Here is a 16,229-nt window from a genome sequence, read left to right on the forward strand (position 1 = left end):
CCCCCATCCCACACACACACACACCCCAGGAAGCAGCCCGTGACAGCTGACTAACTCCCAGGTACCTATTTACTGCTAGGTAACAGGGGCACTTAGGGTGAAAGAAACTTTGCCCATTTGTTTCTACCTCGTGCGGGAATCGAACCCGCGCCACAGAATTACGAGTCCTGCGCGCTATCCACCAGGCTACGAGGCCCCCTGTGTGTGTGTGTGTGTGTGTGTGTGTGTGTGTGTGTGTGTGTGTGTGTGTGTGTGTGTGTGTGCGTGTGTGTGTGCGTGTGCGTGTGCGTGTGCGCGTGTGTGTGTGTGGGGGCGGGGTCAGTGTGGACGGGAATGGGCGTGGGGAGCCTGGAGCCAAGCATCTAATGCCCGTGTTCGAGTGTGTGATCAGAATAGCCTGGCACACTGACACCTAATAAATTAGTTCCCCCTCCCGACACATCTGCTTCCCCTTCCACTTCCCCCTTCCCCAGCCCCCGCCTGTAGTACACCCTCACCAGCCCCCGCCTGTAGTACACCCTCACCAGCCCCCGCCTGTAGTACACCCTCACCAGCCCCCGCCTGTAGTACACCCTCACCAGCCCCCGCCTGTAGTACACCCTCACCAGCCCCCGCCTGTAGTACACCCTCACCAGCCCCCGCCTGTAGTACACCCTCACCAGCCCCCGCCTGTAGTACACCTTCACCAGCCCCCGCCTGTAGTACACCCTCACCAGCCCCCGCCTGTAGTACACCCTCACCAGCCCCCGCCTGTAGTACACCCTCACCAGCCCCCGCCTGTAGTACACCCTCACCAGCCCCCGCCTGTAGTACACCCTCACCAGCCCCCGCCTGTAGTACACCCTCACCAGCCCCCGCCTGTAGTACACCCTCACCAGCCCCCGCCTGTAGTACACCCTCACCAGCCCCCGCCTGTAGTACACCCTCACCAGCCCCCGCCTGTAGTACACCCTCACCAGCCCCCGCCTGTAGTACACCCTCACCAGCCCCCGCCTGTAGTACACCCTCACCAGCCCCCGCCTGTAGTACACCCTCACCAGCCCCCGCCTGTAGTACACCCTCACCAGCCCCCGCCTGTAGTACACCCTCACCAGCCCCCGCCTGTAGTACACCTTCACCAGCCCCCGCCTGTAGTACACCCTCACCAGCCCCCGCCTGTAGTACACCCTCACCAGCCCCCGCCTGTAGTACACCCTCACCAGCCCCCGCCTGTAGTACACCCTCACCAGCCCCCGCCTGTAGTACACCCTCACCAGCCCCCGCCAGTAGTACACCCTCACCAGCCCCCGCCTGTAGTACACCCTCACCAGCCCCCGCCTGTAGTACACCCTCACCAGCCCCCGCCTGTAGTACACCCTCACCAGCCCCCGCCTGTAGTACACCCTCACCAGCCCCCGCCAGTAGTACACCCTCACCAGCCCCCGCCTGTAGTACACCCTCACTAGCCCCCGCCTGTAGTACACCCTCACCAGCCCCCGCCTGTAGTACACCCTCACCAGCCCCCGCCAGTAGTACACCCTCACCAGCCCCCGCCTGTAGTACACCCTCGCCAGCCCCCGCCTGTAGTACACCCTCACCAGCCCCCGCCTGTAGTACACCCTCGCCAGCCCCCGCCTGTAGTACACCCTCACCAGCCCCCGCCTGTAGACGTACACAGGTAGCTCCCGACTGATAATCCAAGGTGTTGGGGCGTTGACAGTGGAAGACAGAGTTCAGCTGACGCTGGAAAAAGATGATACAATGACAATACACGTCAAGGTCAGGTTCCTCGGAGCCTACAAGCGCTGAGCACGAAGTAGGAACAACTCTGAACACAGCAACGAATGAAGGAGCAGTTGACGTGCCAATATTCAAGGACACAGTGACGATCTACGAAAAATTTTGGATCCAGCCAACATGGCCGCACTGTGAAAGGCGAACTTGTCACTAATTCCTCCACTATACCAAGCCGGCAGGACGGATTTTGTCTACATCGTCAACTGGTGGATAGCGGCAGACACCAAAGAAACCATTGTCCAACGAATTAATGAGACCCTTCTTTCAAAAGCGTTCTCGGCACAGCTAATCCGGAGAGACGAATTTTCCTACACTGAAACTGACATTACACTCTACGGAACAACCTCAACACGTGACGAAAAGACGCTTCAAATGATTCGACATTATCCTGGGTACCCGATCAGATAGTAATAGAAAAAGCATTACCAACTTAACCAGTGCTTCAAGTGTTGTAGTTACGACCACTATGCGAACACGTACACAAAAAAGAACAGTGTAGCATATGAGGAGCTATAATGATAACAACTACACCAGCAAAACCTAAAAATGGCGCCAATGTGACGAGCCACACGTCGCTGTCTCCCGCCTCTGCTCTAAGACACAAGAAGAAATAAACACAATAAAGAGCACGTTAAACCAGACAGCGGCTGCCCCTCTTGACCTAGGCCCAGAACTATTCTCAGGCCTACCTAAGCAAGTTGTGCCCACCTAACAACAACAATTGTCTGCAAGGACGAGTCACTCGCCAGCACTCAAAGCCGGACACTCTGGTGCTAGAAGCACCAGGGATATCAACCTGTTCCCCTACAAAGAACGTCGCATTTCGCTCGTATGCGTTACATAATTCCAAAAATTGTCGTACTAGACTCGCGAAAGTGACGTACTGTCCCGTTTTCTGTTTTGGATCCTCTAGTAGGTTAGGAGATAACACTTTAAATTTACCGTTTTCTTGACGTTGGGAAACCTTAGGACGGGATAGATCAACACAACCGTCTATGTCCAAGTTATGATTATATATACCGCCATGCTCGCATAACAATAGCACAGCTTCTTCATCAGAACCGTGAACAAGGTTCTTGTGGCAAACAATATTACACCTGTACTCATTCCGGATGAGGCCCTGGAAAATGCACCACCCAGACAGAACTAAGAGTGCTGCCAGTGAGGGCAACACTCCACAAAAACAAGCAGTGATCCGAGACACAGTTGACCTGTATGGCTCATCTAATGATACATCGTTAGACATAAATGTGACCACGACCTGAACCGACTCTACAGTATATGAGCAGGAAACTATACATGTGACATCTGCCCAAGATGATACGTCCTCAGATGAAATAATAGTGGTGGATGCTCTCCCAACCGTCGACCAGATTTTGATACAATATGCAGTGTTTACTTCTGTCCAGGCTGGCTGTAGGTGAGGAACAATGACACACTGATTTTACAGACAGCAGAAAACGCCAGACCCGGTATGCCAACAAAAAATCTTAAATTGCAGATTCAAGCTGAAGAAATTCGCAGACGCTCAATACTGCTACACTCCGCCCTCAGCATACTGATCCTCGGTACTACGAGCTGTATCCTGCTAAGAACACAAGCAAAATAAAAGTGGTATCTGGTCGTGTATTTAGTCCCCCGTACAGTTCACCGTTTCCCGCTCCCCCCCCCCCCCCCCCCATACAGTGCACCTGTACCAGCTGTACAGATGGTACCATCACTGTCCACTGTCAGTGGCACACAAGGCTCTAAGCGTCGCAACACAAGCATCGTGTCAGTAGCGTACCAAGCACCTGGGCCCCCTAGGGACGTCACTCGCTTCACATACCAACCAATAAACACTCAGAAGCAACACACTTAACAACATAAGAATAAAGGTAACTGCAGGAGGCCTATTGGCCCATACGAGACAGCTCCTATCTATATCCATCCACTCTCATTCATATATATGTCTAATAAACGCTTGAAATAATTACTAGCCAGACTAACCAACCAATCAGCAACCACCAAATATCCCACAAACCACTCACCGACCAATCACACCTCGTCAAACTTCCCACACATTCTAGTGTACAATTAGCAAACATTGCGTACTTAAGAACATTCCTTAAGAACATTCCGCAATGTAAATATGAACCAGCCAGCAATTTAATGACAATTTCCATGCCAGAGGTAAACCATACATTACCCCATGTTCCAGACACCAACCAATCAACAACTGCCAAGGATGACATCACTCCACAGACCAATCATCAATCACGAAGCTTTCTACACTTCCACACGGAATCACCAATCAGCATCGATGACGTCACAACTAGATGGAACCCACCAATCAGCACCTAGGGCAATATCACCACTACCAAACCCACCAATCAGCAGTGAGGATGCCTCGCCCACAGCAAGGAAAGCCTTCCAGGAAATACTAGAGCGTTGAGAGAGCCCCGGCGGGGGGGGGGGGGGGGGGGGGGGGTCAACAGGGGGGGGGGGAGGTCAACATTATGGAGGCGTCACGTGACATCGGTTGTGTGTACTCACCTAGATGTACTTGCGGGGGTTGAGCTCTGGCTCTTTGGGCACGCTTCTCAACTGTTAACCATTCAACTGATTTTTCCCCCACAATCCCCCCCCCACAGGAAGCAGCCCGTAACAGATGTCTAACTCCTAAATACCTATTTACTGCTAGGCAACCAGGAGCATCAGGGTAAAAGAATCTCTGCCCATTTGTTTCCGCCGGGGATCGAACCCGGACCCTACGAATCTCGAGCGAGCGCTGTCCACTCAGCCGTCAGTTGTGTGTATGGGGAGGGGGGAGGGGTAAAGTGGGGGGAGGGGGGGTAAAGTGGGGGTGGGAGGGGAGAGTGAGCGTGGCGCCGCCACCCTCCCACATGCCCCAGATAACATCACCACTCATCATAATGATGTGTCACCCGCACATCATCACCAGTCATCAAGGGTCTCGCAGCGTCATCACTGGTCATGATGAGAAAATCCATGGGAGCCGTGATGAGGATTCGAACCCATGTACTGGGTATATACCCAGGCACACGCCCCGGATCAACAGGTCCAAGAGGCCTTTGACCATGTCGTGGCCTAGTGGTCTAGGGCGGGTGCCTGGGAATACCCAGCACATGGGTTCGAGTCCTCATCACGGCCCCTACGGATTTTATCACTGATGCTTCACGTTACTGTGATCCGTGTGTGTGTGTAGTGGTGATGATGTGTGTGGGTGTGACGTGCTCCTGACATCACCAGTCATGATGTGTGTGGGTGTGACGCGCTCCTGACATCACCAGTCATGATGTGTGTGGGTGTGACGTGCTCCTGACATCACCAGTCATGATGTGAGGCGTCACCACCACCTGTCACCCACAGTAACATGTAAGACAGTAACATGTAAGACAACTCACAACAGTAATAGCAGTCATGAAACGACAATTTATGTAAAGAGTCATTAAGAACATCATGCTATGGATTATAGGCATGATAATGACCGTACAGTTACTTGATAGTAAGTTGATAGCATAAAAAGTTGATGGTTGATAGCATAAAATGTTGATGGTTGATAGCATAAAAAGTTGATGGTTGATAGCATTTAAAAGATATTTAATGATAGTAAATGACAATAATAAATGGAATTCACAAAGGCTAATTACCAGAATAAAGCGACAAACTGGGCGGTGCATCACCCGCGCATTACCCGCGGACGGCGGGTGACGTGGCCCTGCCAGAAGCAACAGTTCCCTCTACCCACTATAAGGCGTATTAAATAACAAAGGAGGAGGAGTGGAGAGAGTGCCACTTGGTGATGATCAGTATACTGGCAGCGGCTACCATCACGCCTGTGGCACTCTGGGGCGGGGAGGGGGGGTGCCCATGGCTGGTGATGAATGATAGTGACAGCTGGTAACGAGCCTCGTGGTGATGATGATGATGGTGACGGAGCATCTCATCTCGTGCAGACAGACAGTGAGCGAGAGCTGCGAGGGCACCACTCTCCAGCCCCGGGCGGGGGTCACTACCCTCATAACCAAACCCGTGGCACCACCTTGCTGTGCCCCAGGGCACCACCTTGCCATACCCCAGGACACCTTGCTGTACGAGACGGAAGAGGTTAGGCTCTGTCTCCTTCACGATGGTAACATCTCCCATGAGTCTAACGCTTCTCACTCGGTGTGGCTAGATTAGCGAGGCCGCCCAGTCAACCTGAGTACACGTTCCCCCTCAGTAAAGGTGTCCTGATGACGGTGGCATCCAGAGGAGAGGAGAGGAGAGGAAAGGGGAGGAGAGGACAGGAGAGGAGAGGAGAGGCGAGAGTTATGGTCGCACTCACACATCGTAAATACATGTCAACTTGTAACTAGGGGCTTCTCACGTCCAAAACCCTCCGACACCCAGACTACGATATCCTCTTTGTCCCCAACTTCATGCCCAGGGCAGCAGGAACCCCTGCCATCATGCCCAGGACAGCAAGAACCCCTGCCATCATGCCCAGGGCAGCAGGAACCCCTGCCATCATGCCCAGGGCAGCAGGAACCCCTGCCATCATGCCCAGGGCAGCAGGAACCCCTGCCATCATGCCCAGGGCAGCAGGAACCCCTGCCATCATGCCCAGGGCAGCAGGAACCCCTGCCATCATGCCCAGGGCAGCAGGAACCCCTGCCATCATGCCCAGGGCAGCAGGAACCCCTGCCATCATGCCCAGGGCAGCAGGAACCCCTGCCATCATGCCCAGGGCAGCAGGAACCCCTGCCATCATGCCCAGGGCAGCAGGAACCACTGCCATCATGCCCAGGGCAGCAGGAACCCCTGTCATCATGCCCAGGGCAGCAGGAACCCCTGCCATCATGCCCAGGGCAGCAGGAACCCCTGCCATCATGCCCAGGGCAGCAGGAACCCCTGCCATCATGCCCAGGGCAGCAGGAACCCCTGCCATCATGCCCAGGGCAGCAGAAACCCCTGCCATCATGCCCAAAGCAGCAGGAACCCTCACCCATGCAGGTCTCCCTCGGACGCCCGAGCCAGATACACTAAGGTGTAAACACGAGCAGTTGTGAGTGAGGGGCGAGGCAGGTGACCTCGCCAATCACCAGATGTAAACAGAGCTGCACCAGCGCCACCATACACCCTTCCCTTCACGTCTTCCTCACCCGCGGCGCTTATTGCTGACTGAGCGGGCAGTACACAGCCAATATTGCACCAGTAGTGACGTTGCCTCAATGTTATTATGGGTTGGCGAGTTAAACACACACACAGTTGCTTCATGTGCCCAGACGTCATCACCTCAGTCATAAGTGTTTACCACAAAAATAGATTCGTGGGTATTAAAGAGAGCATGTAGCACGGGGTGCCGTCAACAGGAGGGGCGGGGTATGGCGTCAACATGAGGGGAGGGGAGGGGTATGGCATCAACATAAGGGGAGGGGAGGGGTATGGCATCAACATAAGGGGAGGGGAGGGGTATGGCATCAACATAAGGGGAGGGGAGGGGTATGGCATCAACATAAGGGGAGGGGAGGGGTATGGCATCAACATAAGGGGAGGGGAGGGGTATGGCATCAACATAAGGGGAGGGGAAGGGTATGGCATCAACATAAGGGGAGGGGCGGGGTATGGCATCAACATGAGGGGAGGGGAGGGGTATGGCATCAACATGAGGGGAGGGGAGGGCTATGGCATCAACATGAGGGGAGGGGAGGGCTATGGCATCAACATGAGGGGAGGGGAGGGGTATGGCATCAACATAAGGGGAGGGGAGGGGTATGGCATCAACATAAGGGGAGGGGAGGGGTATGGCATCAACATAAGGGGAGGGGAAGGGTATGGCATCAACATAAGGGGAGGGGCGGGGTATGGCATCAACATGAGGGGAGGGGAGGGGTATGGCATCAACATGAGGGGAGGGGAGGGCTATGGCATCAACATGAGGGGAGGGGAGGGCTATGGCATCAACATGAGGGAAGGGGAGGGGTATGGCATCAACATAAGGGGAGGGGAGGGGTATGGCATCAACATAAGGGGAGGGGCGGGGTATGGCATCAACATGAGGGGAGGGGCGGGGTATGGCATCAACATGAGGGGAGGGGAGGGGTATGGCATCAACATGAGGGGAGGGGAGGGCTATGGCATCAACATGAGGGGAGGGGAGGGGTATGGCATCAACATGAGGGGAGGGGAGGGGTATGGCATCAACATAAGGGGAGGGGCGGGGTATGGCATCAACATAAGGGGAGGGGCGGGGTATGGCATCAACATGAGGGGAGGGGAGGGGTATGGCATCAACATAAGGGGAGGGGAAGGGTATGGCATCAACATGAGGGGAGGGGCGGGGTATGGCATCAACATGAGGGGAGGGGCGGGGTATGGCATCAACATGAGGGGAGGGGCGGGGTATGGCATCAACATGAGGGGAGGGGAGGGGTATGGCATCAACATGAGGGGAGGGGCAGGGTATGGCATCAACATGAGGGGAGGGGAGGGGTATGGCATCAACATAAGGGGAGGGGAAGGGTATGGCATCAACATGAGGGGAGGGGCGGGGTATGGCATCAACATGAGGGGAGGGGCGGGGTATGGCATCAACATGAGGGGAGGGGCGGGGTATGGCATCAACATGAGGGGAGGGGCGGGGTATGGCATCAACATGAGGGGAGGGGCGGGGTATGGCATCAACATGAGGGGAGGGGAGGGGTATGGCACCAACAAGCTAAAAGCTACCTTCTGACACTAGCTGGGGCAGGTTTGGGTATATATACCCTGGGGTATGATGATATAATATAGAGTAACTGGAGGTGGTGACTGGAGGAGGGCTGCGTCATCAAGAGGTGGGTAGAAGACGGAGTCTCCAGGTGTTGAGAGGTGGTTGTTGAACCGGTCATAAGATAACGTGTGATATCTCTGGTGATATTGTCCATGTCTAAATGACTTACCATTGCCAGTGTAGGATAGGAGTAGCTTAGGGATTTTTGATAAACATCATAATTTATATTAAATAAAATCTTGTTAATTTTCCATCTTTGTGTGACTGGTTTCCCCCACTGTCATCTCCGGACTATGTCATCAAGGACGTTGAAACTCCTTGTTAGAACCTCCCAACATTTTCCACCATTAAATTGTTTAACATAACTGTCAGTAACTAATTACATCAAAAGAACAAATCTCTCAGTAGAAATGATCAAAACCTTTCGTTGGACGTATATACTAAGTCAACATCCAGCCTAAAGTCTTATAAAACGACGCGGTGGTTCCCCCCATACACACCCTGGCCATCCTAATTAGTAATTATCAACTCTTTAATATCACAATACTCTTGTAGTAAGGAATGTAATGGGGAGGTGGCAGCCGCTTCTCAATTGAATTGAGATTAAGCATTTCCTTGAAAGTTCCATTCGTTCAGTCAGACTAATGGGTCCTCTAGCCATCCCTTGTGTTGTACCATCCAGTCCACGGAGGGGTGGAAACTGGCGGCCAGTTTCCGAGTGTCCCACAGACATGCTGCATGTCTGTGGGACAATCGGATCCGCAGGAGACGTTGAGTGTTTTCTCATTCAAAGGGCGGCAGGCCTCTGTTGCAGAAACAGGACGAAAAGCGTTTTTTTTTCACAGCATGATGAGGTGTGCTAGGGGCTCGTTTGTCAAATATTAGCTAATATTGCCACGTTACACTGTACTGTAAATAAAGTTTGCTTTATAAGGTAATATAGGTAAGAGCACCTGTGTAGAGGCGCACAGTGGTGTGAGGTGAGTGTTACACCCACACCACCGAGGAGGGGGGGAGGGGGGTAAGCCTCGGACCTGGGAACATTCACAGTGTTGGTCGACTCACTACTCACAATGACAGTATAGTGTGTAGCATGGAGGCAGTGTGACGAGCAGCGTGTCAAGTGCTGCACATACTAGCTGCTCCTCACTCTAGCGGTGCTCACACCTGTACCCCTGGGGTGTTGTGGTCATGTGTGTGTGTAGGGAAGCAGCAGCCAGGTGTCAGCGGCACCCATACACACCCACACGCCACCAACAGCTGCTGGCACATGTGACTCAAGCTTCGTGTACAATGTACCAGTACACTCACATGCCTACATCATTATCCTGTTAGCGCTCCTTTATAACTATACCTGAAAGGTAACTGAGATTTGAAATCAATGGTTGCCGTAGTTGGAGGGACACGAGCGGTGGCTTAATGCAGGCTTTATTTTGTAATGTAGGTCAGCTACTGACCTTCTCCAGGATACACCCCACAACATTTGCTTAACCTCAGGCTACCTATTTACTGCTAGGTGAAGAGAGGCATCACGTGCAGTCAAAGGTGCCCAAACACTCCTGCTCTGCCGCGGGAATTGAATCCGGGACCTTTTGGGCGTGAATGGAGTGCAGTGACCACAGCGCCACCACGGTGGTAGTGGCGGAAGCTCATGATAATGGTAGTGCAGTTAGTTATGGTGTTAATATATGGGGAGAGTGGCAGTTAAGAGTGGCAGTGGTGTTGGCACAGTGCCTGGGGGAGGTATGCAGGCAGCTGAGAGCCAGATCACACACGGCACTAGTCATGCTCGCCTGGCTCTTCCCCGGACACACACTGCACCGGTCTCCAACTCTCTCACTCTGTACAGGCATCTGCGACTCTCGCTCAGTGTACCACACTTTTCCAACTCTGGCACTTCCATCCACTTTAAGACCCGAATTGAGAATTCGAACGTCCGAATAGTTCAATTATAACACAACATATACGACCAGGCTTCTGGGCGGGGCATAAAGAGCGCCATAACGTAGTCGCTGATAGGCAGCACTTTTGTTGTCATCATGTAAGGCAGTTTAGCGTTTGATTTCATGTTTAGTTACCGAGATTCTCCGTGAAAAGCTTCGACTTATGCGACCACAAGTTGCTTGGGAGAACTGAGGCCAGGGGCGGAGACTGGCGGGAGAACTGTGGCCAGGGGCGGAGACTGGCGGGAGAACTGTGGCCAGGGGCGGAGACTGGCGGGAGAACTGAGGCCAGGGGCGGAGACTGGCGGGAGAACTGAGGCCAGGGGCGGACTTTGGCGGGAGAACAGAGGCCAGGGGCGGAGACTGGCGGGAGAACTGAGGCCAGGGGCGGAGACTGGCGGGAGAACTGTGGCCAAGGGCGGAGACTGGCGGGAGAACTGTGGCCAGGGGCGGAGACTGGCGGGAGAACTGAGGCCAGGGGCGGAGACTGGCGGGAGAACAGAGGCCAGGGGCGGAGACTGACGGGAGAACTGAGGCCAGGGGCGGAGACTGGCGGGAGAACTGAGGCCAGGGGCGGAGACTGGCGGGAGAACAGAGGCCAGGGGCGGAGACTGGCGGGAGAACTGAGGCCAGGGGCGGAGACTGGCGGGAGAACTGTGGCCAGGGGCGGAGACTGACGGGAGAACTGAGGCCAGGGGCGGAGACTGACGGGAGAACTGAGGCCAGGGGCGGAGACTGGCGGGAGAACTGTGGCCAGGGGCGGAGACTGGCGGGAGAACTGAGGCCAGGGGCGGAGACTGGCGGGAGAACTGAGGCCAGGGGCGGAGACTGGCGGGAGACAGCACAAGGGGCAGAGAGACAGACAACACAGCGCCCGCACTGAAGTCACAACACTTCCCACCTCCGTCTTAAAATTTATGAAATGTTACCTATTCTGGCTGGGTGCCGAGCAGGACGCGTTAAGGAGACGTTTTGTCTTTTACGGAGGAAGACGATACGTGCGGTGAGGACTGAGGGCTGCCGGCGGCCGGGTAATTAAAATACGGAGGGCTGGCTCTTCCCCGCCATCGTCAACCCTATTCTCGTCTCATGCCAGACTGCTACCTGTTTGTCCCACACGCGTCCTCACTCCCTGCCTCCACACACACACTCTTTGACAATGTCCGTATGTGTCTATCTTAAGCGCTCGGGAAATACCTTCAGGCGGGGCAGAGCGTGGCCAGTCCCCCTTCCCCTGACCCAACATTCCCACCGTGTGACCCCACCTTCCCCACTGATCCCTCCCCCATTCAAAGTAAGACCCGCCCTCAACTCGTGCCCCTACTCCCATCCAGGACCAGGAGGCCTGAACACTTCCCCAACTAAGAAACTCAACCTTTTCCTATATGGTTCCCAAGAGAAGTCCCTCAGGTCTTCCCCAACCTCATACCCACCTTCAACATCTCTACTCCCCCTCTCAACAATGTGATCACTAACACACTAAGACCAGAGAGATACCAACTAATATACACATGGAAAATACTGGAGGGCCACTTCCCAAATCTCCACAGTAAAATCACAAACGTACTGGAGTGAACGATATGGAAGAAAATGCAAGATTGAACCAGTGAAGAGCAGAGGTACCATGGGCACAATCAGAGAGCACTGTATAAAAATCAGAGGTCCGCGGTTGTTCAACGTCCTCCCAGCGACTATAGGAAATATTGCCGGAACAACCGTGGACATCTTCAAGAGAAAACTGGACTGATTTCTAAGAGAAGTTCCGGATCAGCCGGGCTGTGGTGGGTATGTGGGCCTGCGGGCCGCTCCAAGCAACAGCCTGGTAGACCAAACTCTCACAAGTCGAGCCTGGCCTCGGGCCGGGCTTGGGGGAGTAGAAGAACTCCCAGAACCCCATCAACCAGGTATCAAGCAGGTATCTGTTCACCCATAACTCCTTCTACTTCAACACCTGGACACCCCCCCCCCCCCAAAGTCCCAGGTCGCTCCCTACTCCACGGTCCGCAACATAAAATCCAACATGGCGACCAGAAGAGCGCCAAACAGACGGATATACACATAGGTATCAAAATAGTGTGAGAGGCGGGGCAGGTGAGGCTGGTGTCCGCCGGCTGGGTGTTGAGGAAGGACTTTGGGCCTTACGCGCCCCCACCTCAAGGCCCGGCAGCATACCCCACTTTACACGCGGGTAAAATATTTTATAGCATCATGTTTACCTTTTAAAGGCATCGAAGTCTCGGGTGAAAACACTCAAGGCGACGCGCATGTTGGATGACATAACGAACTGAGACAACGACGACCTCTATATTTGTTATATATATTTGAACCCAGTATATACGCCGCCCCCCCCCACACACACACCACAGGCTGAAACTTGCGTACGACCTGTCTTCTGGGGTCTAAGAACTTGGTGACGAACCCCACAACTCCCAGGTGTGCCCCCACAACTCCCAGTGTGACCCCACAACTCCCAGGTGTGACCCCACAACTCCCAGGTGTGACCCCACAACTCCCAGGTGTGACCCCACAACTCCCAGGTGTGACCCCACAACTCCCAGGTGTGACCCCACAACTCCCAGGTGTGACCCCACAACTCCCAGGTGTGACCCCACAACTCCCAGGTGTGACCCCACAACTCCCAGGTGTGACCCCACACCTCTCAGGTGTGACCTTACAACTCCCAGGTGTGACCCCACAACTCCCAGGTGTGACCCCACAACTCCCAGGTGTGACCCCACAACTCCCAGGTGTGACCCCACAACTCCCAGGTGTGACCCCACAACTCCCAGGTCAGCCTGTCCCCCACCCCCCAGTTCTGAATAAGGTTGTTACAGAGCAACAACAACAACAATACAGAGCAACAACAACAACCCTACACAGTATTAGTGTCTTAAAATCTACCTTCGCTCTGCTGGGTTTCCGCCTCTCGTCTGCAGGTTCTATGATCACTCACAGGTTATTAACGTTACTCTGTTTGTCTCTACTGAAGGTTGACCGAGATCTGTATGTGGTTGTAACTTCCTCGTTGTTGTGGTGGAGCATGAGCTGGGGCTGTGTGGTGAACACGGTGTTGTGGTGGAGCATGAGCTGGGGCTGTGTGGTGAACACGGTGTTGTGGTGGAGCATGAGCTGGGGCTGTGTGGTGAACACGGTGTTGTGGTGGAGCATGAGCTGGGGCTGTGTGGTGAACACGGTGTTGTGGTGGAGCATGAGCTGGGGCTGTGTGGTGAACACGGTGTTGTGGTGGAGCATGAGCTGGGGCTGTGTGGTGAACACGGTGTTGTGGTGGAGCATGAGCTGGGGCTGTGTGGTGAACACGGTGTTGTGGTGGAGCATGAGCTGGGGCTGTGTGGTGAACACGGTGTTGTGGTGGAACATGAGCTGGGGCTGTGTGGTGAACACGGTGTTGTGGTGGAACATGAGCTGGGGCTGTGTGGTGAACACGGTGTTGTCTGGCTCTCACTAACACCTGGTACACACCGTCGTGGAGATGTGCTGGGTGTCCTCTCTAGGACAATCTGTCAAGATAACCTCAAGATGGTAGGAAGTGCGGTGAAGGTGAAGCAAGAGTCAGGAGCGTGTTCTCCACCCGTGTACAATGTGTCACAGAGTATCTGAGTCAACATTCAGCATAGCCTACTAGGTATTGTAGCGTCTGCTTCCATACCCGTGGTACAGATAACTGTTAACAGTACTGTTAACAGTGATGACAAGTGCATCACAACGGATGCATCAACTGTAAATTAATAAACTGCCTGAAGAACAGCGTTCATATTGTGGTCCACATCGCCACAACATTAATACAAACCATAAATGAATGACAAGCAAAAAGCGGGAAGAAATATAAGCACCGGTCCGGCCAACGGTATTAAATGAAGATTACTAGTGATTTTCACTGGTTTCTTAAATGAGAAAAAACTCGGCTCTCTCAATTGTGTGAGATTGTACTATTTTTTCCAGTATGGAAAAAGTAAAACTAAAAACCAAACTCAAATATTCCTAGCCCTAGTATAGCACATATATGTAGATTATTAGGCTTCCGATAGCATGTATTAGGCCTAGAATTAGGCATTAGGTATTAGTTCAAATTCAAGTATGTTTACTGAGACAAGAACAAATACATCTCAAAGGGATAGCGTAGCCTAGGCTATTTCTACCCCCCTAAGGCATTAGGTATGGTATTAATGGGAGCACTACCGACCTTCTGCCCCGGGGGGGACGGAGGGCGTCTACCTGGTGCTGTAGTAGTAATCTTGGTGTCTGGTGGGGACGCTGTACCCATAATAGGGGTGTCGGGCGCCAGGCTGGCCTATCACAATCCTCGGGACCTCCTGTCAGTCCTCAGAGTACAACAACATTCCCAAACTCGTGCTAACATTTACATATATAGAGGTATTTCTTGTTTTATATTGAAATTATGCTTAACACGGCTGAATAGCGACGAACTAATAATAAGGGCAATAACAGAGGCAAATATGGGCAGCTTAGCAGAGCTGGAGAAGACATATGAATCTCCGTGTTGCCAAGCGGGTGCCCCTGGGAGATGTTGTGGGTGCCCCTGGAGACGTTGGCGGTGTCCCTGGAGACGTTGTGGGTGTCCCTGGAGACGTTGTGGGTGTCCCTGGAGACGTTGTGGGTGTCCCTGGAGACGTTGTGGGTGTCCCTGGAGACGTTGTGGGTGTCCCTGGAGACGTTGTGGGTGCCCCTGGAGACGTTGTGGGTTGTGATAACGTCCACGCACGTCTGGGAGCGCTCTGGGCGGCACTGAGGAAGCCGTGACGCCCACGTGGCAATCTGAGAAGGAAGCCTTAGGTGGGCGAGGCTGGGGGATCACATGTTATGTTCTTGACCACTGCTGTATCATGTGTAGCATTCCTCTATGCTCACATGTATGTATGTATATATATATATATATATATATATATATATATATATATATATATATATATGACAATGTCAGACCACGGAGGAAAAATGAAACAGGAAATTTCCTTAAGTACTTTCGTATATTAAATACATCTTCAGAAGGTCAAATTTAATATACGAAAGTACTTAAGGAAATTTCCTGTTTCATTTTTCCTCCGTGGTCTGACATTGTCACATTCTTAATCACGTGTTTATTTTCGTGATATACACATATATATATATATATATATATATATATATATATATATATATATATATATATATATATATATATATGTATATGCAGAATAACCACATGTGAAAAATAGAAAATTCTTAACGCGTTTTCGGCTAATTCGCCTTCATCAGAGCAAAGTAGAATATTTCTACTTTATTAGTAATATTTCTACTCTAGTAGAATATTTCAAAGTAGAATTCGCGGGTTTGATTCTACTTTGCTCTGATGAAGGCGAATTAGCCGAAAACGCGTTAAGCATTTTCTATTTTTCACATGTGGTTATTCTGCATACTTGGATCAGTGTTTTTGTGATCATTGTTGCATATATATGTATATATATATATATGTATATATATATTATATATATATGTATATATATATATATATATATATATATATATATATATATATATATATATATATATATATATATATATATATATATATATATATATACCTCTAATAGCATGTAAACATACACGTCGCATCTTGTTGTACACACGTTCACATACATGTATTATCATGATACTTAAAAGCTCTCCTTCCCAAATACATTTTTTTGCATATAACATAAAATATATATATATTGCATATATTGTTATATTGCCTC

At 52.0% G+C, this 16,229-nt stretch overlaps 2 protein-coding genes across 2 annotated transcripts; both read right to left on the bottom strand.

Moving 5' to 3' along the window:
• Nucleotides 1-6,172: 6,172 nt before the first annotated feature.
• On the bottom strand, nucleotides 6,173-6,739 carry LOC138369544 (elastin-like). The gene has a single exon (XM_069332961.1). The coding sequence runs from the start codon at nucleotides 6,737-6,739 to the stop codon at nucleotides 6,173-6,175; it is 567 nt and encodes a 188-aa protein (XP_069189062.1).
• A 3,898-nt stretch (nucleotides 6,740-10,637) lies between these two features.
• Nucleotides 10,638-12,742, bottom strand: LOC138369545 (uncharacterized). The gene is made up of 2 exons (XM_069332962.1): nucleotides 12,693-12,742; nucleotides 10,638-11,304 (listed from the first exon to the last, which is right to left on the bottom strand). The coding sequence occupies exons 1-2, from the start codon at nucleotides 12,740-12,742 to the stop codon at nucleotides 10,638-10,640; spliced, it is 717 nt and encodes a 238-aa protein (XP_069189063.1).
• Between the last annotated feature and the right edge of the window lie 3,487 nt (nucleotides 12,743-16,229).

Source organism: Procambarus clarkii, chromosome 29 (genome assembly GCF_040958095.1).
Source record: "Procambarus clarkii isolate CNS0578487 chromosome 29, FALCON_Pclarkii_2.0, whole genome shotgun sequence".
In the NCBI taxonomy this organism is placed as follows: domain Eukaryota; kingdom Metazoa; phylum Arthropoda; class Malacostraca; order Decapoda; family Cambaridae; genus Procambarus; species Procambarus clarkii.